The sequence below is a fragment of the Chelonia mydas genome, chromosome 25 (genome assembly GCF_015237465.2).
Source record: "Chelonia mydas isolate rCheMyd1 chromosome 25, rCheMyd1.pri.v2, whole genome shotgun sequence".
NCBI classification, from domain to species: Eukaryota; Metazoa; Chordata; order Testudines; family Cheloniidae; genus Chelonia; species Chelonia mydas.
In genome coordinates this window covers 6,898,599-6,923,955 of record NC_057858.1, presented here as the reverse complement: position 1 = coordinate 6,923,955, position 25,357 = coordinate 6,898,599, and the positions used below count along the sequence as shown (strand labels likewise).

Below are 25,357 nucleotides of genomic sequence, written 5' to 3'. Positions count from 1 at the left end.
AAACCGTACCTATAATTTTATGTTGTAGATTTAAGTGGTTGCTGTTCTGAAATATGTATTTGGAAATAAGCAGCAGGCTGTGATAAATTTCAATACCACCAGATTTCTGGGGAAGGAGTAGGAGAAAGATTGCAATGCATTTACTGTAACCAGTTCATACTGATCCAATTACAGGAAGAAATAGAAAGGGTTTAAAAATAGAAGTGGGCGAGCTAACATTTTCAGTCAAACAGTCCCAAATGAATTGGCAGTTACTATTAGTCAATTTCACTTTCACAAAACTACTTTTCACATAATCTGCTGAGAACCTTCCATTTTATTTTCAGGCTTGATTCCAGAGGCAGGAGCTCTAGCTGGCCACCAGCACTAGATTAGCAAATGAAAGGATCCCCCCCACCTTTATGGTATGAAAGTCTTATTTCCCACAGGGGCTACTCTGACATTGTGGAGGACTCAAATCATTAGGATCTTTTTCCAAGTCAAATGGACAAGAGTTTAAGCATTCACCCACCCACGATGAACCAAATTACAGTATAGTGAAGGTGAACACACAGTGTCAAGGCAGGGCCACATGGGGTGGAGGTTAAGAACAGCTCCCAACAACACCTTCAGTAATCTGCCATCTCTGCCTTCTCAGAGAGGCACCAGAAGTAAACATGCTCCAGCTATGGTGGTGCTGGGGCTGCTGACTCTCCCAACTCCAACTGGGCAATGAGAAAATGCAGAGGACAGAGTTGACAGGCAGCTTTATACCACGCTGCCCAGAAGTCCCTGATGAAGCTCATTGAAGATACTCTCAAAGTAAGATTCTCCAATAGTACTAGATGGCAGCATGCTTCATTACGCAAAAGGTAAAGAGTACATTGGCTCCAACAACCACTACTTCCCTTTTTAGCAACAATTCAGAAACTAACCAAATGGGAAAGTGGAAGAGTTAAAGGAAAGACTAAAACCTTGGAATTAAAAATTAATTTAAGCTAACCATGAAAAAGATCTACCCTCATGGATTAGGAGTCCATTGCCTCTCCAGTTTGTTTCCACCCTCCCACACTTCAACCTTTCAAAAGGCTATAATAAAGTGGTATTGTTACAGGGCCTAAAACCCTTTGTAAATCTCAATTCACTTACAGGAACACAATATGAGGGTCGAAACTGACAAACACCTCAGTCACCAAGCAGACACATTTCAACCATCTGCCAAAACTGTCAAAATTCAGAGATTTTAAGACCGGAAAGGACAGTGTGATCTAGTCTGACCTCCTGCATAGATACAGGCTACAGAGCATTTCACTAAGTGATTCCTGTATCAAATCCAAAACTTCTAACTGAGCTAAAGCAGGGGCATTAAACTCATTTGGAAGTCAGGGCCAAATTCCATATTTAATTATGATCCATGAACTGTGATATAAATTCAGGACTATATGTGCCCACAACATATAGCAGACCTGTCGCTGACATCAGTAGGTTTGCACAGAGATCATGGGGAGGATACAGCCTTTAAGTAATAAACATTTAAGGTACTGAACAAACAAATAACTAATGTCACTTTCAATCATTCAGTGAGAAAGCATGCTCCCCTATAAGCCAACAGTAATCCTTAGAGCCCTACGTTGATACAAAATTTGTATCTGCATCTGATCTGCAAATGTGGTCCACGGACATAAAGCAGATATCCGCAGATTTGCGGGACTCTAGTAATCCTGCCTTCTCTTTTCCTTCCTCATCTTCTTTTCTGTTTCTCCTCCATTTCCCGATCTTTGGGATTTTCCCGTCTTCTCCTCCTCCCCTCTTCGCATTTCCGTCTCTGCAAAGACCCTCAAAATGGCTACCGTCTCCCATTGTTCTCAGTGTGAAAGAGAGCATCCCTGCTTTTATCAGTTAAGATGGACACCATGTCCCTAATATCTGTGAAGGAAGAGATTTAAGCAGTCTTTTGCAATAATGGACACCGCCTCCCATTGTTCCCCAAAAGGGTGAAACCAAGCTATATTCAGGGAAGGTGGCAGCCCTATATGCCATTAGGTGGCAAAGAGGGGACTCTGACAAGCATGTGAATAGGGGAGGAAGACAGGGAAAGCAAGAGAATATGGAGGGCAGAAAGGACAATCGAGTGTGGGTGCAGGAGAGAGAATGTGGGGAGACTGGAGACTGAGGGCATGTGAAAGACAGGTGATTATATGGTAGAATGGAGGGAGAATGCAAGTGGGGCAAAACAATGGGAGGAAAATGGAAGAGAGGAAAAGACAGTGATAGGAGAGAGAAGCGAAGAGCATGTGAATGACTGTTCACCCACACCAGGATTTGGCAGCTGGGAGGGGACTCTCCTAAGGGGAGAGGATCACATTTTTTGTTTGGTTATTTAAAGGTGAATTCTGAACCTGGAGTGAGTGAAGGGAGGAGGAGGTGTGGCTTTCACCTAAAAGCTTTCAAAAAATCCAAAGGAAAAGTCACAAACTTTGCCTATTTAAAATCTCATTATTTTTGTGGGTCTGGGCAAAACTGCTTCTATCACCCACCCTCATGCCCCATGCACTGCAATCCCCACTTCCCTTTACATGCCTTGGGCTCCCCCACGTCCCAGCCTCAGAACAGTGACAATCTTGGGCAAAAAAAAGCTTCCAATGCTATGTCGGAGGTGCTCCCTCTGTGGCAAAACATGAGAAATTTATTGGACTTGCTCACCAGCTCATTACTGCTTCAGTAATAAAGGTCAGAGCTCCACAAGCTACAAAGGGAAAGCAGACAAACACATCAAACATTCACATCTAATAGTGTTGGGAGGAGGTAGTGTGGTGAAGAGAGGTGCAGAAGGCAAGGATGGAGACAGCCTAATGTGTTCAGTAAAGGAGGTGCTGGAAGGCAGATAGGTAGAGTTACAGTATTGGTGTGTGGTATACAGTAATTGTGGTAATGGTAGGTTTCAGAGTAACAGCCGTGTTAGTCTGTATTCGCAAAAAGAACAGGAGGACTTGTGGCACCTTAGAGACTAACCAATTTATTTGAGCATGAGCTTTCGTGAGCTACAGCTCACTTCATCGGATGCATACTGTGGAAACTGCAGAAGACATTATATACACAGAGACCATGTGTGTATATATATATATATATATATATGGTCTCTGTGTATATAATGTCTTCTGCAGTTTCCACAGTATGCATCCGATGAAGTGAGCTGTAGCTCACGAAAGCTCATGCTCAAATAAATTGGTTAGTCTCTAAGGTGCCACAAGTCCTCCTTTTCTTTTTGTGGTAATGGTAAAGTATCTACCCATGGGTGAGGAATTAGAGGTTATGTACTGTTAAGTGGCTTAATGGTTTCATTTCCTAGCTTTTCTGGGTTTATGTCAGCTATATTATACATAACAAACAACTGGTTCACATCCAATTTTTTGTGTAGTAACCAAAAGAAGGGAACGCTCAACACAATGATCATAACAAAGAGTTAATTTGAAACTGAATATACAACCAGCGAGTGCAAAGTTGGTTTGACAAATCTCTAGTCTCCGTAACCTTCTTTAAGTCATGTGGCATAGGACTTTTGAGGCAGGACTAAACTTTATCTTCACCGTATGCAGCGAATACTACATTTTAACTTTCACATTAAATCTTAAGATTCAGCGATAACAAAGTCTTTTGCATTTTCTTTTGGGGTGAACAAACTCAGACCTATAGTATCTATTGTGAATTACATGTCCAAGACACACAAGTCTTATGTTTGTGTCTACATACCATATTAATACTGGTATAACTATTTAGGTTAAGGGTGTGATTTTTTTGAAATTTTTTTTTAATAGCAGTACAATCCTTAGTGTGGAAGACATTATACCAATATAAAAGGAGCTTATAGTTTACACTCCTGTACAGCAAGACAAATAAATTACTCTGGTATACACATCTTTATATCAATATAACTTCACCCCCACTTGGGAATCTGTACTATACAAACTTGTGTTTAGACAAGTCCATAACTTGCTACACTACCCTTATATTACCTTTCTTTACAACATTCTCTCTACCAGACAGGAGTGTTTCCTTTCAAAGTCTGGCAGAAAGCTTGCTATAACTTCCAAAAATCAGAGTCAATTTCTGTTTATCAGAGCAAAAAAACCACACAAAATGGTCACATAATTTAGCACATTTTTGCCAAGCAGTTTAACTGTCTGGTGCAGTTCAAAGCAATCAAAACAATTAGGCGAATAGGACTCTACCTTGTTTTTGAAGTGTACTTCAATGGGCATAATGAAACCAGCGTAGCCGGACTCCTCCACTTTGTAAGGAGGCTCCTTGCACACTAAGAAGAAAAAGGCAAAACAAACATTAGCTTCAGACATAAATGTAACAATATCCAAGATCAGAGCAATTACAAGGAAGAGAAATGAGCCTCTGACAATGCAGGGCAAACCTCTGACCTTTATAAACACAGAATAAGATCCTATGCTTAATTAGGGGTAGGAAAACTGCTTGCCCGCTACCCTCAGAAATGAAAGGTTACTCACCTTGTGCAGTAACTGTGGTTCTTCGAGATGTGCGCTCTAAGGGTGCTCCACTCCAGGTGCAAGTGGGTCTCTTGAGCCCTCAGAGATTTTTTATTAGTAGTGTCTGTTCGGCCTGCTCATGCACCCTACGCAACCTCATGCTGTGCTGCAAAGGTATATAGGGCTGCCCGGGGGAACCACAGTCACGTCCGTCTGTAGCTGAGCGTCCAAGAACAGTCCGAAGCACAGGGGAAGGAGGGCAGGTAGTGGACCACCCACAAGGACACACATCTCAAAGAACCACAGTTACTGCACAAAGTGAGTAACCTTTTCTTCTTCAAGTAGTGTCCCTAGGGCTTCTCCTCTTCTGTTGACTCCCGAGTACTATCCTCACAGGGAGAAGCTAGCTTCAGAATTAAGTACAAAAGACTGAAGACAGTACAGCAGAACAGACTCACTAGATCTGGCAGCATGGACTAAGGCATAATATTTAGAAAAGGTAAGCACTGAAGCCCAAGTAGGAGCTCTGCATATCTCAGACACAGGAATGTTTTTGAGTAACACCATGGAAAATGCCTGCGATTTGATAAAGTGTGCCATAGTTCTTTGAGGATGCAACACACCAGCTGCATCACAGAAAGCAATAATACACCCAGAGATCCAGCTTGACAGTCTCTGTGAAGACATCATGGATCTCTTTGATTTTTTTGCGATAGAGACAAGAGTCTAGGTGATTTCCAAAACTGCTTGGTCCTATCCAGATAAAAGACAAATGCCTGTCATACATCTATGGGAAGGGAAGTCTCCCACTGAGATTTATGTGGTTTAGAAAAAAGTACTGGTGGATAAATAGAGTGGTTAAAATAGAAATCTGACAGCACCTTATGTAAGAACTTTGGGTGCAGTCATAGGGGCATCTTGTTCTTGAAAAAAATATCATAAAAGAAGGGTCTGCTGCCATCAAGGCTCCAATTTCTCCAACCTTGTGGGCTGACGTGATAGCTACTAGAAAGGCCATCTTCATAGATAAGTGAAGAAAGGAGCAGATCAAACCTTATGCGGCCTCCATATCTGTGTCGGAGTAGGATTCTTAACCTGGGGGTAAAGGTTTTCCAGACCCTTAATAAATCTCAATGACATAGGGGAAGTAAAAATAGAAAACCCTCCTAGTCAGGCATAAAATCTTGATATCGTGGTGAGCTGAACCTTAATACAGTTTAAAAGAATTGGGTTTATTAAAAAGAAAAGGAGTACTTGTGGCACCTTAGAGACTAACCAATTTATTTGAGCATAAGCTTTCGTGAGCTACATCCGACGCATGCACTCATTGATTCATGGATTCATGCATCCGATGAAGTGAGCTGTAGCTCACGAAAGCTTATGCTCAAATAAATTGGTTGTCTCTAAGTTGCCACAAGTACTCCTTTTCTTTTTACAAATACAGACTAACACGGCTGCTACTCTGAAACCTGGGTTTATTAAATAAGTCCAGCGGACAACTGAGAGCAGAGAAGATTCTGGCACATGGTGGACACCAGTGGTTGAACCTCTTCCATTTCTGAAGGTAAGTAATTCAAGCTGACTGCCTTCTACCATTTATGACAGGTTTCAGAGTAGCAGCCGTGTTAGTCTGTATTCGCAAAAAGAAAAGGAGTACTTGTGGCACCTTAGAGGCTAACAAATTTATTTGAGCATAAGCTTTTGTGAGCTACAGCTCACTTCATCGGATGCATTCAGTGGAAAATACAGTGGGGAGATTTATATACACAGAGAACATGAAACAATGGGTGTTACCATACACACTGTAACGAGAGTGATCACTTAAGGTGAGCTATTACCAGCGGGGGGGGCGGGGGGGCTCTCCATCTGAGGGGTTGGAGCAAATGCGGCCGTCAGTAACAGTATCCCCGATAATGTCACGGCAAACCTGGTGACTGAACTTTGTGACTTTCTCCTCACCCATAACTATTTCACATTTGGGGACAATGTATACCTTCAAATCAGCGGCACTGCTATGGGTACCCGCATGGCCCCACAGTATGCCAACATTTTTATGGCTGACTTAGAACAACACTTCCTCAGCTCTCGTCCCCTAACGCCCCTACTCTACTTGCGCTATATTGATGACATCTTCATCATCTGGACCCATGGAAAAGAAGCCCTTGAGGAATTCCACCATGATTTCAACAATTTCCATCCCATCATCAACCTCAGCCTGGACCAGTCCACACAAGAGATCCACTTCCTGAACACTACGGTGCTAATAAGCGATGGTCACATAAACACCACCCTATCCCGGAAACCTACTGACCGCTATTCCTACCTACATGCCTCCAGCTTTCATCCAGACCACACCACACGATCCATTGTCTACAGCCAAGCTCTGCGACACAACCGCATTTGCTCCAACCCCTCAGACAGAGACAAACACAAGATCTCTATCAAGCATTCTTACAACTACAATACCCACCTGCTGAAGTGAAGAAACAGATTGACAGAGCCAGAAGAGTACCCAGAAGTCACCTACTACAGGACAGGCCCAACAAAGAAAATAACAGAACGCCACTAGCCGTCACCTTCAGCCCCCAACTAAAACCTCTCCAACGCATCATCAAGGATCTACAACCTATCCTGAAGGACGACCCATCACTCTCTCAGATCTTGGGAGACAGGCCAGTCCTTGCTTACAGACAGCCCCCCAACCTGAAGCAAATACTCACTAGCAACCACACACCACACAACAGAACCACTAACCCAGGAACCTATCCTTGTAACAAAACCCGTTGCCAACTGTGTCCACATATCTATTCAGGGGACACCATCCTAGGGCCTAATCACATCAGCCACACTATCAGAGGCTCATTCACCTCGCATCTACCAATGTGATATATGCCATCATGTGCCAGCAATGCCCCTCTGCCATGTACATTGGTCAAACTGGACAGTCTCTACGTAAAAGAATAAATGGACACAAATCAGACGTCAAGAATTATAACATTCAAAAACCAATCGGAGAACACTTCAATCTCTTTGGTCACTCGATTACAGACCTAAAAGTTGCAATTCTTCAATAAAAAAACTTCAAAAACAGACTCCAACGAGAGACTGCTGAATTGGAATTAATTTGCAAACTGGATACAATTAACTTAGGCTTGAATAAAGACTGGGAGTGGATGGGTCATTACACAAAGTAAAACTATTTCCCCATGTTTATCCCCTTCCTCCCCAGCCGCCCCCGTTCCTCAGACTTTCTTGTCAACTGCTGGAAATGGCCCACCTTGATTAACACTACAAAAGGTTTCCCCTCTCCCCCCCGCCCCCGCTCTCCTGCTGGTAATAGCTCACCTTAAGTGATCACTCTCATTACAGTGTGTATGGTAACACCCATTGTTTCATGGTGTCTCTCTCTCTATATATATATCTCCCCACTGTATTTTCCACTGAATGCATCCGATGAAGTGAGCTGTAGCTCACGAAAACTTATGCTCAAATAAATTTGTTAGTCTCTAAGGTGCCACAAGTACTCCTTTTCTTTCTACCATTTAGTAATACTTGTCCATCTGTTTGACAGGAGTACTCTAATCCCGGGAACCATGTACGAGCCATACTTGGAGACAGAAGACCCCTAAGCTGGGGTGAAGCACACGACCTGCACCCTGGGAGAGGAATGAGGGAAGGTCGGAAGCTTGAGCACTGGTTGGACACACAGGTGAAGGAAGTAAGGATACCAAGCTTGCCTCAGTCTGGCCAGTATCACAAGGATAACCCTGGCCTTTTCCTGCCTGATCTTGTTCACCACTCTTAGAATTAGTGGTATTGGAGGGAAATGCGTAGAACACTCCCCATTTGTCCAAGGAAGGAGAAAGCGTCTCCCAAAAGAAAGGCAATCTAGACCTCCCCTCAAGCAGAATAATGGGCACTTCCACAGGTGCACCTATTCTCCACATCCAGCAACAGGAAGTCCCCACCTCTGGAATATCCCATGAAGGATGTGAGAGTCCAGCTCCCATTCATAGTCCTGGAAGAAGCACCTGCTGAGCATATCGGCTGTGACATTCTGAACTCCAGGAAGGTAAACAGCAATCTGATGGGCTAATACACCATTTCCATAACTTCATAACTTTGGCACACAGAGAGATGGACCTTGTTCTTCCATCCTGATTCTGATTGATTTGCCCTTGACGAGGGATAAGAACTGAAGGCAGGCATTCCTAACTGTCCTGAGTTTTAATAAGTTGATATGAATACCAGTTTCCTGAGGTGACCATGTGCCCTGAGTTGTGAGTGTGTTGAAGCGTGCTTCCCACATAATAACAGTGATGCATCTGTTGTCACTGTGATTGTTGGAGCTGGGTGGATAGATGGACGCCTGTGCATACATTGTATTGATCTTTCCACCAACCCAGGGAGTTCTTCATCTAGAGGAGAACAGTAACCTGTTTGTCCAAGCTGTCTCTGGTTGAGGAATAGGTCCCCCTAAACCAGCCCTGAAAACAGCAGAGGCATAATCTTGCATGCTCCATCACAAAGGAGCAAGCTGCCATATGACCCAGGAGTTGCAAACAGTTCCTTAGTGTAGTATGGGGGATTCCTTGAATTGTCCCAACCAGATTCGACAAAGTTATGAATCTGTCTGTGGGAAGGAAGGCCTGGCTATCAATGAATCCAAATATGCACCCTATCAATTGTATTCTGTACAGGAGCTAAGTTGGATTTTTTTACATTTAACTGGAGATCCAACTCCTAGAAGAGGGAGAGAGCCATCTGAGTGGAAGTTAGTACTGCTTCATAACATTAGCCATTGAGGAGCCATGCATTGAGATACAGGAAGACTAAAATTACTTCTTTATGAAGGTAAGCAGCCACTACCGCTAAAGCCTTCAAGAACAGCCTTGGGGCTGAAAAGAGGCTGAAGGGAAGTACTCAGGATTGAAAATGATCCTGGCCCCTGGTGAAATGCAGGTATTTCCTGTGTGGTGGGATGTATCACTATAAAGAAATAGGGGTCCTGTAGGCTGAGGGCCAAAACCGATCTCCTGCCTCTAGAGAAGGGATTAGAGCCACCAGAGTCATCATCTGGAACTTTTGAGACGTTACAAATTTGTTCAGTTGTCTTAGATCTACATCAGCCTCCATCCTTCTTTGACACAAGAAAATGCTTTGATTAAAACCCTTTCCACCTGTGAGGGGATGGGACCGGTTCATTGGCTTCTAAACAAAGGAGGGAGCATACTTCTTGACTCAAAATAGTCTCATGAAAGGGGTCCCTGAAGAGAAACATGAAGCGGATGGTGTAGCTCGAGGTTCTAACCACTATGACCAACTTATCTGTTGTACTATGCTGCCAGGCCTGTTGGAAATAGGAAAGGCAGCCTCCAGAACTGGGGAGGTAGGCAAAAGGTTGCGGCTTGCAAACTAGAGGTGAGGGAAGAGTTGAGCTCTCAATCAACCTGTGAAAATTGTTCTTTCAATGATAACTAGGTAGGAGCTGAAGGAGGGTGGGAATCTCTTTTCCTAGTGTGTTCGGTGGTTCTGTAAAAATCAGAGAACTGTACTGGGTGCAATCTCTGGGCAGTTTGAGATCTACAAATAAGAGGACATTTACCAGGACTGTATATACTGAAAGACCTCAATGTAGCCCTGGAGTCCTTCGGGTGTGCAGGGATGCGTTCGTAGCTCCTGAAAAGAATCATAGAATCATAGAATATCAGGGTTGGAAGGGACCTCAGGAGGTCATCTAGTCCAACCCCCTGCTCAAAGCAGGACCAATCCCCAATTAAATCTGTTTCTGACCATCAAACAGGAGGGCCTCAACTATATTCTGAACCTCTCAGAAATCCTGGCAACCGGAGCCACAATGCCCTGCACATGACAACTGCTGTGGAGATGCATCTAGCAGCAGTGTCTCCAGCATCCAAAGATGCTTGGAGAGAGGTTCTGCCTAATAAAAGACCCTCCTTAAGACAGCCTGGAAGCACTCTCTATGCTCCTCTGGAAGACGCTCAATAAAGGATGCAAACTTGTTGCAAACTATCAGGCAATCATGGCCAGGTATGACTACATGAATTGCAATTCAAAATTGGAGGGTTGCAGATGAGTAGGCCTTCCATTCAAAAAGGACCTTTTCTGGTCCTTGTCATAAAGAGTAGACCTAGAGTAATGTTGTCTACCCTGCTCATTTATGGCATTCAGCACCAGGGAATTAGGTGGGGATGGGTAAACAAAAATTCTGAGTCTCGAGCGCAGGGAGATAGTATGTTATTGCCCATTTACAAGTTGCCAAAATGGTGGCAGGAGTTTTCCACATGGTCTTTGCTGTATCTAGGAGCACTTGTGCTCGTGTAGAGCGTGCTGTGACTCCATCAGGCAGTGGGTACACTGGATTGCGTGCAGCACGTGTGGATGCACCGAGACCCCTTTGGAGATTCACTGGGAGGAGAGCGCTTGGCCCTTGGATCAGTCACAATGGCCAGAAATAGTTTTGGCAATGTGCAAAAGGAGCGAGTTCTGTGGAGGCAGAATGCCAGTGCACAGCAGACATCAAGGGAATGCAGGACCCTGTCTGCATAGGAGGCGTGTGGTTTGGGGAAGAAAACAGGTTGGAGGAAGCACCGATGTAGGTGGAACTCTGACACTACTTTTGGGAGAATCAAAGAATATCAGGGTTGGAAGGGACCTCAGGAGGTCATCTAGTCCAACCCCCTGCTCAAAGCAGGACCAATCCCCAACTAAAACATCCCAGCCAGGGCTTTGTCAAGCCTGACCTTAAAAACCTCTAAGGAAGGAGATTCTACCACCTCCCTAGGTAACGCATTCCAGTGTTTCACCACCCTCCTAGTGAAAAAGTTTTTCCTAATATCCAACCTAAACCTCCCCCACTGCAACTTGAGACCATTACTCCTTGTTCTGTCATCTGCTACCACTGAGAACAGTCTAGATCCATCCTCTTTGGAACCCCCTTTCAGGTAGTTGAAAGCAGCTATCAAATCCCCCCTCATTCTTCTCTTCCACAGACTAAACAATCCCAGTTCCCTCAGCCTCTCCTCATAAGTCATGTGTTCCAGTCCCCTAATCATTTTTGTTGCCCTCCGCTGGACGTTTTCCAATTTTTCCACATCCTTCTTGTAGTGTAGGGCCCAAAACTGGACACAGTACTCCAGATGAGGCCTCACCAATGTCGAATAGAGGGGAATGATCACGTCCCTCGATCTGCTGGCAATGCCCCTACATATACATCTCAAAATGCCATTGGCCTTCTTGGCAACAACGGCACACTGTTGACTCATATCCAACTTCTCATCCACTGTAACCCCTAGGTCCTTTTCTGCAGAACTGCTGCCGAGCAATTCGGTCCCTAGTCTGTAGCGGTGCATGGGATTATTCCGTCCTAAGTGCAGGACTCTGCACTTGTCCTTGTTGAACCTCATCAGATTTCTTTTGGCCCAATCCTCTCATTTGTCTAGGGCCCTCTGTATCCTATCCCTACCCTCCAGCGTATCTACCTCTCCTCCCAGTTTAGTGTCATCTGCAAACTTACTGCAATCCACACCATCCTCCAGATCATTTATGAAGATATTGAACAAAACCGGCCCAAGGACCAACCCTTGGGACACTCCATTTGATACCGGCTGCCAACTAGACATGGAGCCATTGATCACTACCCGTTGAGCCCAACAATCTAGCCAACTTTCTATCCACCTTACAGTCCATTCATCCAGCCCATACTTCTTTAACTTGCTGGCAACAATACTGTGGGAGACCGTGTCAAAAGCTTTGCTAAAGTCAAGGAACAACACGTCCACTGCTTTCCCCTCATCCACAGAGCCAGTTATCTCGTCACAGAAGGCAATTAGATTAGTCAGGCATGAGTTGCCCTTGCTGAATCCATGCTGACTGTTCCTGATCACTTTCCTCTCCTCTAAGTGCTTCAGAATTGATTCCTTGAGGACCTGCTCCATGATTTTTCCAGGGACTGAGGTGAGGCTGACTGACCTGTAGTTTCCCGGATCCTCCTTCTTCCCTTTTTTAAAGATGGGCACTACATTAGCCTTTTTCCAGTCGTCCGGGACTTCCCCCGATCGCCATGAGTTTTCAAAGATAATGGCCAATGGCTCTGCAATCACATCCGCCAACTCCTTTAGCACTCTCGGATGCAGCGCATCCGGCCCCATGGACTTGTGCTCATCCAGCTTTTCTAAATAGTCCCGAACCATTTCTTTCTCCACAGAGGGCTAGTCACCTCCTCCCCATGCTGTGCTGCCCAGTGCAGTAGTCTGGGAACTGACCTTGTTCGTGAAGACAGAGGCAAAAAAAAGCATTGAGTACATTAGCTTTTTCCACATCCTCTCTCACTAGGTTGCCTCCCTCATTCAGTAAGGGGCCCACACGTTCCTTGACTTTCTTCTTGTTGTTAACATACCTGAAGAAACCCTTCTTGTTACTCTTAACATCTCTTGCTAGCTGCAACTCCAGGTGTGATTTGGCCTTCCTGATTTCACTCCTGCATCCCCGAGCAATATTTTTATGCTCTTCCCTGGTCATTTGTCCAATCTTCCACTTCTTGTAAGCTTCTTTTTTGTGTTTAAGATCAGCAAGGATTTCACTGTGAAGCCAAGCTGGTCGCCTGCCATATTTGTTATTCTTTCTACACATCGGGGTGGTTTGTCCCTGTAACCTCAATAAGGATTCTTTAAAATACAGCCAGCTCTCCTGGACTCCTTTCCCCCTCATGTTATTCTCCCAGGGGATCCTGCCCATCAGTTCCCTGAGGGAGTCACAGTCTGCTTTTCTGAAGTCCAGGATCCGTATTCTGCTGCTCTCCTTTCTTCCCTGTGTCAGGATCCTGAACTCGACCATCTCATGGTCACTGCCTCCCAGGTTCCCATCCACTTTAGCTTCCCCTACTAATTCTTCCCGGTTTGTGAGCAGCAGGTCAAGAAGAGCTCTGCCCCTAGTTGGTTCCACCAGCACTTGCACCAGGAAATTGTCCCCTACCCTTTCCAAAAACTTTCCTGGAGAAATTTAGGGTGTAATCGTAAGGACACTTTGTCCTTGTGGAATACAGTGTAAGAGCGGTGTGCCATCCTAGCCACCAGTTCACTGACTGATCTAATTGAGGAAATGGCTACCAAGAGAGAGGTGAGAGAGGGAGCACGTTGCCAGCACTCAACGTAGAGTAGAGAGAACAAGGTTAAGGTCCCATGGGGGTGTGGGTTTGACTACTGGCAGGAAGGTATTAAATTAAGTAAACCCTTCATGAAACAGATGGTGGTTGGGGGTGTAAACAGAGCGGTGCCATCCATGGGAGGAGGAAAGGCACTGAGCACTGCCGACGTTTTGAGATTGAGAAGGTAGTCGAGGATGATAGGTATAGATATTGCATTCAGTGGTGGGGACTGTGGTGAGCCCATGATGTGAAGCATCTCCATTCAGCCCGGTAGCAGGCCATGGTGGATGCCCTCTGCTCTGGTTAAAAACGTGTCGCACTGGGCTGCAGCATGCCCTATCTACCCTCGAGCCTCATCCAATCACCAGGCCATGAGGTGAAGAGGGCCCAGATTGGGGGGCCAGATCCGGCCCCAGTCTTGTGTGAGGAGATCCAGGAGGGCTCGGAAGCAGAGCGGTGTGTGGGTGGAGAGTCTGAGGAGGTCCATGCATCAGAACTGACAGGGCCAGAACAGGGCTACGAATACCACAGTGACCCAGTCCCAGGGTTCTTGCGTATCACTCGTGGGAGGAGGCATAGCAGAGGTCACCTGTCCAGGGGAGGAGGATAGCGTCACCCTGCGAGTCCTCTCCTATTACTCCCCTAGAACAATAAAGGGGGAGCTTTTGGTTCTTGTAAGTGGCAAAGAGGTCCCACCGAAGGGTGCTCCGTTTGTCGAAGAGGTACCAGAGTGTGGCGTCGCGCAGCTCCCACTCATGGTTGAGGTAGAGAGTCCTGCTGAGCATGTTGGCTAGTGAATTCTGGATGCCTGGGATGTACATGGCTTGGAGCCTCATACGGTGCTTGATGCACCAGTTCCAAAGGTGGATGGAGTTGGAGGGAGGGAGAGGGAGGGAGCCTTGGCGCTGCCCTACTTGTTGGTGGACACAACTGCTGCACTGTTGTTGGAGAACAACTGAACGTGGTGGGACTGGATGAAAGGAAGAAATGCCTGGCATGCAAAATAGACTGCTCACAGTTCTAGTATGTTTACATGCATCCTGGCTTCCCATAGTATTCACACTCCCTGGGCTGTGTGATGGTTTAGATGGGCTCCCCAACCCACGAGAGGAGCGTCTGTTGTGATGGTGGCCTGTGGGGTGGGAGGGATGAAGGGGGTACCGACCATGACCTCGGAAGGATCGGTCCACCAAGCAAGAGAGGTCAGCACAATCTGGGGAACAATATGGTTCACAGATAGAGAGGAGCCATATCTGGAGGCAATGCATGTGCAGACATGTGTGGCGTCACATAGGTGCAGGCTGCCATATGTTCACGGAGAGAGAGACAACGTCGGACTGTCGTGTCAGTCTTGGTAGGGGTATACCAAATAGCCAAGGTGATGCATTTGTGCTGCTGCCACAGTGAAGACCTTCGTGAAGACTCACGGAGCCGTCACTATGCCGAAAAGACGCGGAATTGTAGTGGTTGTGTCCTACCCAAAAACGGAGAAATTTGCAGTGGGCTGGGTGAACAGTCTGGACTTTCTGATAAAGGTGTACAGCACCCGAAGATCGAGAATGGGACGGTACCTTCTGCCCTTCTTTGGGATGAGGAAGTATGGTGAGTAGGAGCCTCATCCCATGTAGTGAGGTGGGACATGCTCTATGGCTCCCTGGAGGAGGGAAGTGAGATGATGCTGGGGGGCGGAGGGGAGATGAGAGAAATTCTATGGCGTATCCATAGTGGATGATCTCCAGTACCTAAATGTCCATGTTGATCTTGCCCCAATTGCATGCAAATAGAGCAAGACGACCCCCAAAGACGACATGGAGCACCATGGGTGGCGTCAGGGGAGGTTCTTAGGTGTCGATCGGCATGTCAAAACTGAGCTTTTGACTGCTGGTGGGAGAAGGTCGAGGAGGCGGTTGTGGCAGAGGCAGTTGTGGAAGAGGCAGGGAATCGAGGTTGTTGAGAGTGGTGCCACCTATGTGGGGCCTCCTGAGGACGCTGGTAGTAGGCTGAGTAGGAAGTGTGGGGGCACAGACAGAACTGCTGCCTCTGTTGTCTGCATCATGGCACCAGAACACACATACACACCAAGGGACCGTAACGAATAACGGGATTCATCCATTCTGTCGTGTAACAATCTGTTTTCATCAAAGGGGAGGTCCTCGATTGTATTTTGGACCTCCCTGGGCAAGCCGGATGACTGGACCCACGAATGTCATTGCATGACAACCCCAGTTGTGAGAGAGCGAGAAGACTTATCAGCTGCATCCACAGCTGCCTATAGGCCCACTGTGGTCACTAGGCACCCTGTCTACCCGCGACTGAAACTGCTGCTGTTAGTGTGATGGCAGCTTGTCCCGGAACTCTACTAGCCTTACATAGTTATTAAAATCGTACGTGGCCACCACAGCCTGATAGTTTGCAATCCGGAACTGCAGTGTTGCTGAAGAATATACTTTTCGTGTGTTTTGCTGCCTGGTCTGGAAGGGTCGACTTCTGTGGGTGCTGGCATGCGTGCTCTGCTGCTGTGTGGACGACAAGAGCTGGGGGGTGGATGGGAAAAAAAATCCCTTAGCAGGTACAAAATACCTCCTCCCTGCCCGTTTCGGTGTGGGGGCACAGGAGGCAAGGGCCTGCCACATTGCCCACACTGGTTGAAAGATGGTCTCATCAATAGGTAGTGCCAAACTAGAGGGCCCGAGGTTGGAGAATGTCCAGAAGTTGATGATGTTTGTCCTGAATCTCCTCCAAGGGAATCCCCAGGTCTGCTGCTACCCTGATATTACCAGTTGTTGTCTGGCAGAGAAAGCGAGAGGGAAATAACCACTTCATCCGGGGAAGAGCAAGCAGCCGTTGGGACCAGCAGAGCAGACAGTTCCAGTTCAATGTCTGCCTCTTTCTCAGAACTCAGCGGTGCTGGTGGAAGAGCAGGGGAGGCACGATAGGATGCCTGGGAGGGTGCATGCTGTCGGCGCTAGGGGTGTGAGGGTGCCCGGTACAGCCAAGGGGAAGGGTCCCGCAGATGCAGTAGGTTATGGTACCAGACCTTTGCTGCTGGATCATACACTGGTAGGGATACAAGTCTGAACTACAGCATGACATCGGGGAGAACGAGGGTTCTGGCTCCGAAAACTCTTCCGACTCCAAGGATAGTTCTGGCAGTGGGGGAATCGGTGACACAGGAGGGCCGCAGCATGGCAGGGGTCTGTCCGGCAACAGCAGAAGAGGTTCGTCTTCTGGAGTGGGGACATCTCTGGCAAGCGAGGGTCCAGAGAGGAGAGGAAATGGCGGGTATGGGAGCATCAGCTCTGCTGCTGACAAGAGAGGCTCCAAGCGGCCAGGAGTCCTTGGTGTGTCCATGGAGATACCAAAGGGCCCTGGTGGCATCTGCAGGGCCAGCTTCTCCAGGAGCCATGAGGACAATGGCAGGATAGGTGTTGCACATGCCAGTGAGCACTCCAGACACATGGGTACCAGGGCCATCACTGAATCCTGTTTGCACTGAGCTTTACCCTCCATCCAGGGAAGCCTGTGTGCTGGTCCAGCAGGATTCATGCGTGACATCTCATCCAACCTGGCCCAGCTCAGGTAGGAAAAGCTGCACTTGGGAGCAGTCTGCAGCTCTTTGTGCCCATGAGAGAGTCTCATGTTAGAGTTTGTTTGTCTTCAGTATCACCAGACCTGGGGCTTGTGAGGTGCTCGTAAGATCACTCACCTCTGGCTGACGGCCACTGTACAGGGGGTCTGATGGTCCTGGATCAGAGAGTGCACGTGGTCGCATAGCTTACTGCATTAGGAACTTATGGAGGCGGAGCTCCTGAGCTTCCGAGCTTCCCAGGTTTGGCGCAGGAAGGACTTAAAAATGGAGCAGCAAGCCACAATGCGAGCCTCGCCAAGGCAACAAAGGCATCGCTGGTGCTTGTCAATCACAGAGAATGGGCGAGGGCAAGAGAGAGAGTTTTTAAAACCCAGAATCCAGGGCATCGTCGGGGGGTGGGGGGGAATATGACACGACATTCCCCAAACAGGGAAAAAACATCACAAACTAAATTATCTACTCTAAAACTACAATCTACAACAAATGGACAGAAGTAACTTTTTTTGCAAAAACTAAGAGCACAAAGGAACAAAGGTTCCGACTCAGGCAATGCAGCAGTAAGAGGGAACTGGAGAGACATCAACCCGCACAACCTAGTATACCTTCAGCTGCAAGCAGGAGGGGATACACTACGCACGTTCGGGTCAAAGGACACTGCTAAGGAACACTTCCAAACTCAGGTGCACGCCACACGTGCACCCACATATGGAATACATATAGGGACCAACACTCAAAGAATTTTAAATTAATAGCTTGATTAGGAAATGGCAATTTCCTCAAATCTAACACCACAGAAGTTAATTTCCCCACTTTCACACTCTTACTCCATAGTAAGGGTGCCAAGAGATGTACCTCAACAATTCTCTGCATTCCCAACAACAAAAAAGCCGGTTTGAAATAAGGGTCAATTGACTTGATTTTAACTCTGCTTTTACATTAAAATCCTACCATGAAATGATTTCAGATTTTTAGATTATTTGCAGGCCGCCTTTTTTATTTTATTAAAAACTGTTTCTACAATATTTTAGTTGTTAAAATAACTTGTTAGCAGTGCAGTGAAGCGAAGCCCAGCCCATGTCAGCAATCTCTTGCTTCAGGTTAGGGAAAGCGTCATTTGCAACAACCCTTCAGGCCAATCTAGGAATAGCACTGATGGACTGCAAAATCCCTCTATTCCAACCCCTCTTTGGTGAAAAACAGGTTGGCATCATGGTGAACCTTAAGGTAAGTGTGAATCAAGAAGGGGGAAACAAACTATCATTTTTAGTGCTGGGTGACACAGTAATCTGGTTAGCAAAGATGAATAGTCATAAAGATGTTTGTTATAAGGTAATTGCTGTGCTGGGATCCTTGTCAACCAGCATAAACTGCAACTTTTATTCAAGTCTTTCTATAAATTTGTTTCTAGTTCAGCAGTCCAATTTCCTATCAGACATCAATTTTATTGCCACCACCTTGTGGCAGACATAATCATTATATGTATTACCTGCACAGGTTTAAGACAGAACTACCAAGTTGCTTTTCAAGTTTCCTTTCAAGTTGCTTTTCACAGCATGAGAGTCTCACAGATAACCATGACAAGTATATGCCCTTAAGACAGCTGCATAGCCACCAATGGCACTTCCCCCCATGTAACATGATAGTCATTTGTCCCCATTCTCTTGGCATTAAGTGCTCTGAAAACACGCAAAATAATATTACTTCAGTAACAAAAAAAAAGAGGGAGGAAGCATTTCACCTTTGACCCTTTCATTAGAGGAAAGGTCACATTCTCTCTAATCTTCCTCAAACAAAAGTGGCAAACCTCAAGACTCAAGTGTATGCAGTGTGTGTTTTGTTCCTCCTTAAGAAAATGTTTCACAGAAACAACAGTGCAATGCCAGACCCAGACTGCATGACTATCCCCCAGAGAAAGGAGACCGAATGCTAGTTAACATGCACGCTCACCACGTTTGGGTTTAGGGAAGCTCTCATGTAGCCGAAAGACCACCTTCTCCACAAAGTGCTGGATGTCGCATTGTTCTGGGCCACGGACAAATACCATCCAGTCATGAGTAAACCCTTCGGTGGTGGGCTTTTTCCGGAGTTGGGCTCGGTGCCCCAGCTCCAGCTTCACTTGCACTGTGCACTGGAAAGGGAGAGAGATGTGGGACACTAGTCAATACAGGCCAGATGACATTGTTTTACAGAGCTTTGAGATCTACAGACAGAAGATACTAAGTATCAGAAGGACAAGAATCAAATCAAGTGTTTACCACAATGAAACTAAGTTGCCACAGAAGATCATGGCGATTCTTTAAAACTAAACTGTGGTCAGTCAGAAAAGTGACTGTGAAAATGGTTTCTAACATCATAAATCTATTGTGTGTGCCTGAGTCACACCTTACTCTGCAGAGTCAATACAGCTATAGAAGACAGATACATCAACTAAGCTGTAAGCTAAGTTCTGACTCCACCGTCTTTATCATTCAGGAAGACAAAGCAGAACAACTGGATTCTCAGATTCAAATAGTTTACAGCATTTGCAGATAGTAAAATAATCTTAAAAAGAGTATTAGGCATTTGCTCACTGGGTTAGACCATTATGAAAGCCCACCAAAAAAAAAAAAAAAAATCTTACAGTACTGCTTTGTCACAGCACTTGAGTTAGTAAACTTCCAGGACACAAGTATCATGCATTTTCATAGGAACTAGAATTTAGTTGCATTATAAGTTTCATACATTAGTTGATTTACATGGCCTATGCTTACATGGACTTATACAGACAATACACTATTGTGTGTTTGCTAGTAGAAGAATTGTGTAATTTACAAAAAAAAATGTAACTATGATGTTCTGTGTGTTTACCAAATAATTTATGTAACCTCTTTCAAAGAAAGGATCACAAGACTCTTTAAGGGCAGGAACTGTGTTTTTGTATGTATTTGTAAAACACCAAGCACTATAGGGACCTAGCCCCGATTAAAGTTTCTGAAGTCTAGTCTAAATAATGTTAAACACATAACACTAGAAAAAAATGGGTATTGTGCCCCATACAAGGAACAAAAAGCCCACTACACAGAGTATAAGAAACAGCTGAAATTAAATTAAGATGTATACTTTACTGTAGACAATTTACATCTCGGAGACAGTGGAAGGAGGTAGGTGGATGTAGGAGAGGGAAGGCAAGTATTAATTTCAAAAAAACTAAAGCACACCAAAAGGTTTCAGGAGAGATTTGAAGAGCCAGAGACCCACCTGAGAATATGTGCCATGTATGTACAACTCTAGTTTGAAGTATGTGCCCTATACAAACTGAAGTAGTTGCCAAGACCATCTTACACTAAATTTAATAAAATGATCAGATTAACCAAGTAGAAGTTCAAACCCACATGAAGGTTGGCAGTGCTTGGTTCAGATTCCCACTCAACTAAGATTTATGAGGAATAAGGGATTTGATTTCACTTATAAATTGCATGTGTAACCTAGTCAGGTCTCAGATGGGCATTTTTAAGGGGAACATTATTATTTGTATTACAGCTGCATGCAGGGGCCCCAAATGAGATCAAGGTACCCACTGTGTTAGGCATAGGACCTACACATAGTAACAGGTTTCAGAGTAGCAGCCGTGTTAATCTGTATCCGCAAAAAGAAACGAGCACTTGAGCTGTAGCTCATGAAAGCTTATGCTCAAATAAATTTGTTAATCTCTAAGGTACCACAAGTACTCCTTTTCTTTATACTTAGTAAGAGTCCCTTCCCTGAAATGCTTAGTCTAGACCAGTTGTTTCCCAAACTTGGGAGGCTGCTTGCTCAGGGAAAGTGCCTGGCGGGCCGGGCCGGTTTGTTTACCTGCCACAGCCGATCGCAGCTCCCACTGGCCGCCATTTGCTGCTCCAAGCCAATGGGGGCTGCGGGAAGCAGCGGCCGGCATGTCCCTCAGCCCATGCCGCTTCCTGCAGCCCGCATTGGCCTGCAGTGGCAAACCACGGCCAGTGGGAGCCATGATCGGCCGAACCTGCGGACACGGCAGGTAAACAAACCGGCCCGGCCCGCCAGGGGCTTTCCCTGAACAATCGGCGTCCCAAGTTTGGGAAACACTGGTCTAGACAGATAATAGTTGAAAAAAGTATTTTCTCCATATGTGAAATGGTGATCTGAGAGTATAATAGTGATTTTGAGTGTCCAAACTTGACACACTTGGATGGGCTTGGTTTTCAGAAGGTGTTTATTTAGCAATTTCTGATAATCTAGACCAGGGGTGGCCAAACTGTGGCTCATGAGCCACATGCAGCTCTTTTATCGTTAAAGTGCGGCTCGCAGAGCCCCCCATGCTCCCCCGCATTCTCCACCTACCAGGCTGGGGGGGGGGAGGAGGGGTGCCTTAAGACCTCTGCCTTGCAGTGGAGTGGTGGGGCTAGGGCTTCTGCCCAGAAGGGAGGGGAGTCTTGGGGCTTCACCCCTGCAGGGTGCACCTGCCAGGGCTTCAGCAGGAGCTGGGCTGAAGCCCTGACAGATGCCTCCCATGGAGCTGTAGCCCCGAGCTTTGACAGGTGTGCCCTGGCTCTCGAACTTCTGAAGACTGTCGTATGCGGCTCGTATGGTCAGTAAGTTTCATCACCCCGATCTAGACCCTTTAAGGAGTCTTAATTAGAGCAGCCAAAAATCAGACTGCTTTCTGAAATCTTGGCCTAAGCTACTTGCTGAAGATCACACAGGAAATCTACAGCAGAGCCAGGAATTTAACTCTGATCTCCTGAGTCCCAGTCTAGTACCTCAATCACAAAACCCACCTTCAAAATTGTTTCTCTAAGGCAAAAAGATTTTAAAATTTTTCTTCCAAGCTATCACCTGCACCATCAAATACTTTCAGAGATCAGCAGTTCATGCATCAACCATAAAACCCAGGTACCAGCTCTTCTAATTAACTGCTTAATCCATTCTACAGAAGTCTCTCTCTTGAGTCACCTTCCTCTTAAATATATCTTGCTAGGTCATTTTCTTCTTCTGCACGTTGGGACCTGTCATTTCCATGGGCTGCACCTCAATATTACAGATAATGGTGCTCTGTTGTCAAATATTTCTGTTTCCTAACAAATGCTTCCCTTTCTTTAGGCTTAAAAATCCTGAAGGTCCAAGGAAAAAGGTAAACTGAGTTTTAATCAACACACAGGAACCTAGTACATTGTGATGCACCATTGTGTAGTCTACCTAAATTCTGACATCCATGGGGGAAACCTCTTGAAAGCAAGTTTATCTGGGATATTTCCCATAATATTCAAACAGGAATTCTTTTCAACAGATTCATTTTATTCTGTAGCTTCAACTACACCTTAAATTTTGCTACTGCATCAAACACACTCTACTCTTCAGAGAAGTATAAATGGCTATTACCCCATGGAGGTTCCTCAGTTTCAGTGACTAAGTCCCGTACAGTTCTCAGCTAAAACTATATGGATGAGGGGAAAATTAAATACAGAAAAGAACTGCGAATAGTTCCCACTCGAAGCACCATTCTCTTCAGGTCCAGTTAATAGCTGAAAGGAAATCCAAATAGAACCTAAAATATTTGAATTTGCCCCATTTGAAATTATGGAGTAAGAGATTTCTCTCATGCCCTGAGGAAACAAAAACCCTGTTCAACTGGTGATGGTGGGGATGAACATACTCTACAATAATTTACTAAAGTCTTCAACCCTTCCCTCTAATTTTCTTTTGATGTATCAATTGTTTTCAAAGTCACCAACTCTACCTATTCTCTCTTCCTTTTGGATTATCAATCAAGCACTAACTGAGCCTCCCGTATGACTTCATAAGCCTGAACTTGTGCGGATATGATATGTCAAAATACATACACGGACACACGGAAAAAGACGGAAAAAATGATGATCTGAAATAAGAAAGATGATCTGAAATAAACTCTGTTCTGAGAATGCAGGGTCTCCCCCCATGACCAGGGCCAGCAATAGCCCTGTTGATAACACTACCTCTTCCCCCACGTCTGACAAGGGGCAATAGCACTACTGCTGACATGACTTCCCCTCAAGCAGAGCTGAGTGAAGGATAGTTGCAGGGCAAGAACCTTAATGCTGACACTAATCCTCCCCCAAACTAATGCCTAGAGAAGACAATGCCCCTGCAGATGCAGTTGCTCTGCTCACTCATTGTGGGAGGGGGCAGTATACAGAGCCCTGCTACTGATACTGTCCTTCTTCCCTCATGTCTGAGTGAGGGAGCAACAGGCCTGTTGCTACCCATCATACCCCCTTCCCATGTCTGGGTAGGTTGTGAGCTGGCTACAGGCCAGCTGTATCATCGCCCCTCTCTCCCTCATGTCTCTGAGGGGGCAGAGGGGCAACAGCCCCACTACTTCCCCTCTTCCCAATTATGCCTGAGAGAGCAAGGGAACACAATAGCCCTGCTGTTGCCCCTGCCCCAACCATTACGCCTCTGAGGGGACAGGAGGAGACAATAACCCCACTGGCCTTTTCTGCCCCCTTATGCCTTTGAACGGGGGAAACAGCCCCACCGTGTTCCTGCCCCCTTATCCTTCTGTGGAGGCAGGATGGCAACAGCCCCACTGCTGCGCCCCCATTATAACTCTGAGGGGATGGGAGGGCTACTGTCCCTCACTCCCATTACGCCACGGGGGGGGGGGGGGGGATCAAGAGCACTGTGTCACTCCTGCCCCCCCATTACACCACTGGGTAGGGGAAGGAGGGTGGCAACAGCCCTACTACCGCTCCTCTCATTACTCCTCTGGAGCAGGCAATACCCCCCCCCCCCATTATGGCTCTGAGCGGGTAGGGGGGGCAACAGCTCTGCTGCCGCCCTTCTCTTTATGCCTCTGAGGGGGCAAGCAGGGCTTAATTTGTACTGAAAGAGGTGCCAGGCCTTAAGTATTTTTTTTTTACATTCATAACTGATGCGGCAAGCCCAGAGGTGCTGGGGCTCTGAACTGCCAAGCTGAGAAGTGCCAGGGCTGAGCCCTGGCAAGCCCTAGAACAAATTAAGAGCTGGATAAGAGCGGTAAGAGCCCCCCTGCTGCCCCTCCCCCCCATACGACTCTGGGGGGACGGGGGGGGCGGGAGCAACAGCCCCGCTGCTGCCCCTCCCCCCCCATACGACTCTGAGGGGACGGGGGGGGGCGGGAGCAACAGCCCCGCTGCTGCCCCTCCCCCCCCCATACGACTCTGAGGGGATGGGGGGGGCGGGAGCAACAGCCCCGCTGCTGCCCCTCCCCCCCCCATACGACTCTGAGGGGATGGGGGGGGGCGGGAGCAACAGCCCCGCTGCTGCCCCACCCCCCCCCATACGACTCTGAGGGGATGGGGGGGGCGGGAGCAACAGCCCCGCTGCTGCCCCTCCCCCCCCCATACGACTCTGAGGGGATGGGGGGGGGCGGGAGCAACAGCCCCGCTGCCGCCCCTCCCCCCCCTACGACTCTGAGGGGACGGGGGGGGCAACAGCCCCGCTGCTGCCCCTCCCCCAAATTATGACTCGGAGGGGAGGGGGAGCAACAGTCCCGCTGCTGCCCCTCCCCCATGCCGCTGAGGGGGCGAGGGGCCTATCACCCCTGGCCTCTCCCCGTGTGTGGGAGGCCGGACTTCCTCCTCCTCACCTGATTGTCCATGGCTGGGCCCGCTGCTTCCCCCCGCTCGGTCCCGGCCCCTCACGGCCCCGCCGCGGCCCCTCGCCTCATTGTGTGTCACTCACAGGCACAGTCCCTGCCTCTCCCTCCCCCCCCTCAGCCCGCCCCACGGAACCGGAACTAGACGCGCCCGGACGGGCAGCCTCCGCCGCCAATGGGAGCTCAGCCCACAGCCAGGAGGCGGGGCATCCGTCGGGAGCCGCGAGCCCCCCTCTGCCGCCAGCTGACTGGCCGGCGCTGCGGCCAATGGGAGGCGGGTGGGGGCGTGGCCAGCCGGCGCATTGCCGGGGTCAGGCGGCAGCGTGGAGCTGAGGGGGCTGGGCCCGCTGTCGGGGCGGGGGCTGAGCCGAGTCCCCACCCCCCCCGCTTCCGCGGGCCCGGCCCGGCCCGGCCCGCGCTGTCCACCCGCGGCCCTGGGGGCCACCCACAGAAAGGGGTCCCGCCCAGCGGCTGGGCGCCGGACTCCCAGAAGTGCCCCACGCCAGCCCCGGGGCGCT

At 47.4% G+C, this 25,357-nt stretch overlaps 1 protein-coding gene across 4 annotated transcripts in view; it reads right to left on the bottom strand.

Moving 5' to 3' along the window:
* Positions 1 to 24,968, bottom strand: part of MLLT1 (MLLT1 super elongation complex subunit) — a 60,371-nt gene extending 35,403 nt beyond the window's left edge. For 3 of the 4 annotated variants that reach the window (XM_037885684.2, XM_037885683.2, XM_037885685.2), the window contains exons 1-3: positions 24,831 to 24,966; positions 19,178 to 19,358; positions 4,209 to 4,291 (exon numbers count right to left, since the gene is read on the bottom strand). In XM_037885684.2, coding sequence (XP_037741612.1) covers positions 4,209 to 4,291; positions 19,178 to 19,358; positions 24,831 to 24,842 — 276 coding nt within the window. In that variant the 5' untranslated portion in view covers positions 24,843 to 24,966. Of the gene's footprint in view, positions 1 to 4,208; positions 4,292 to 19,177; positions 19,359 to 24,830 lie in introns of all 4 variants that reach the window. The other variant, XM_037885682.2, reaches the window with a different exon arrangement.
* Between the last annotated feature and the right edge of the window lie 389 nt (positions 24,969 to 25,357).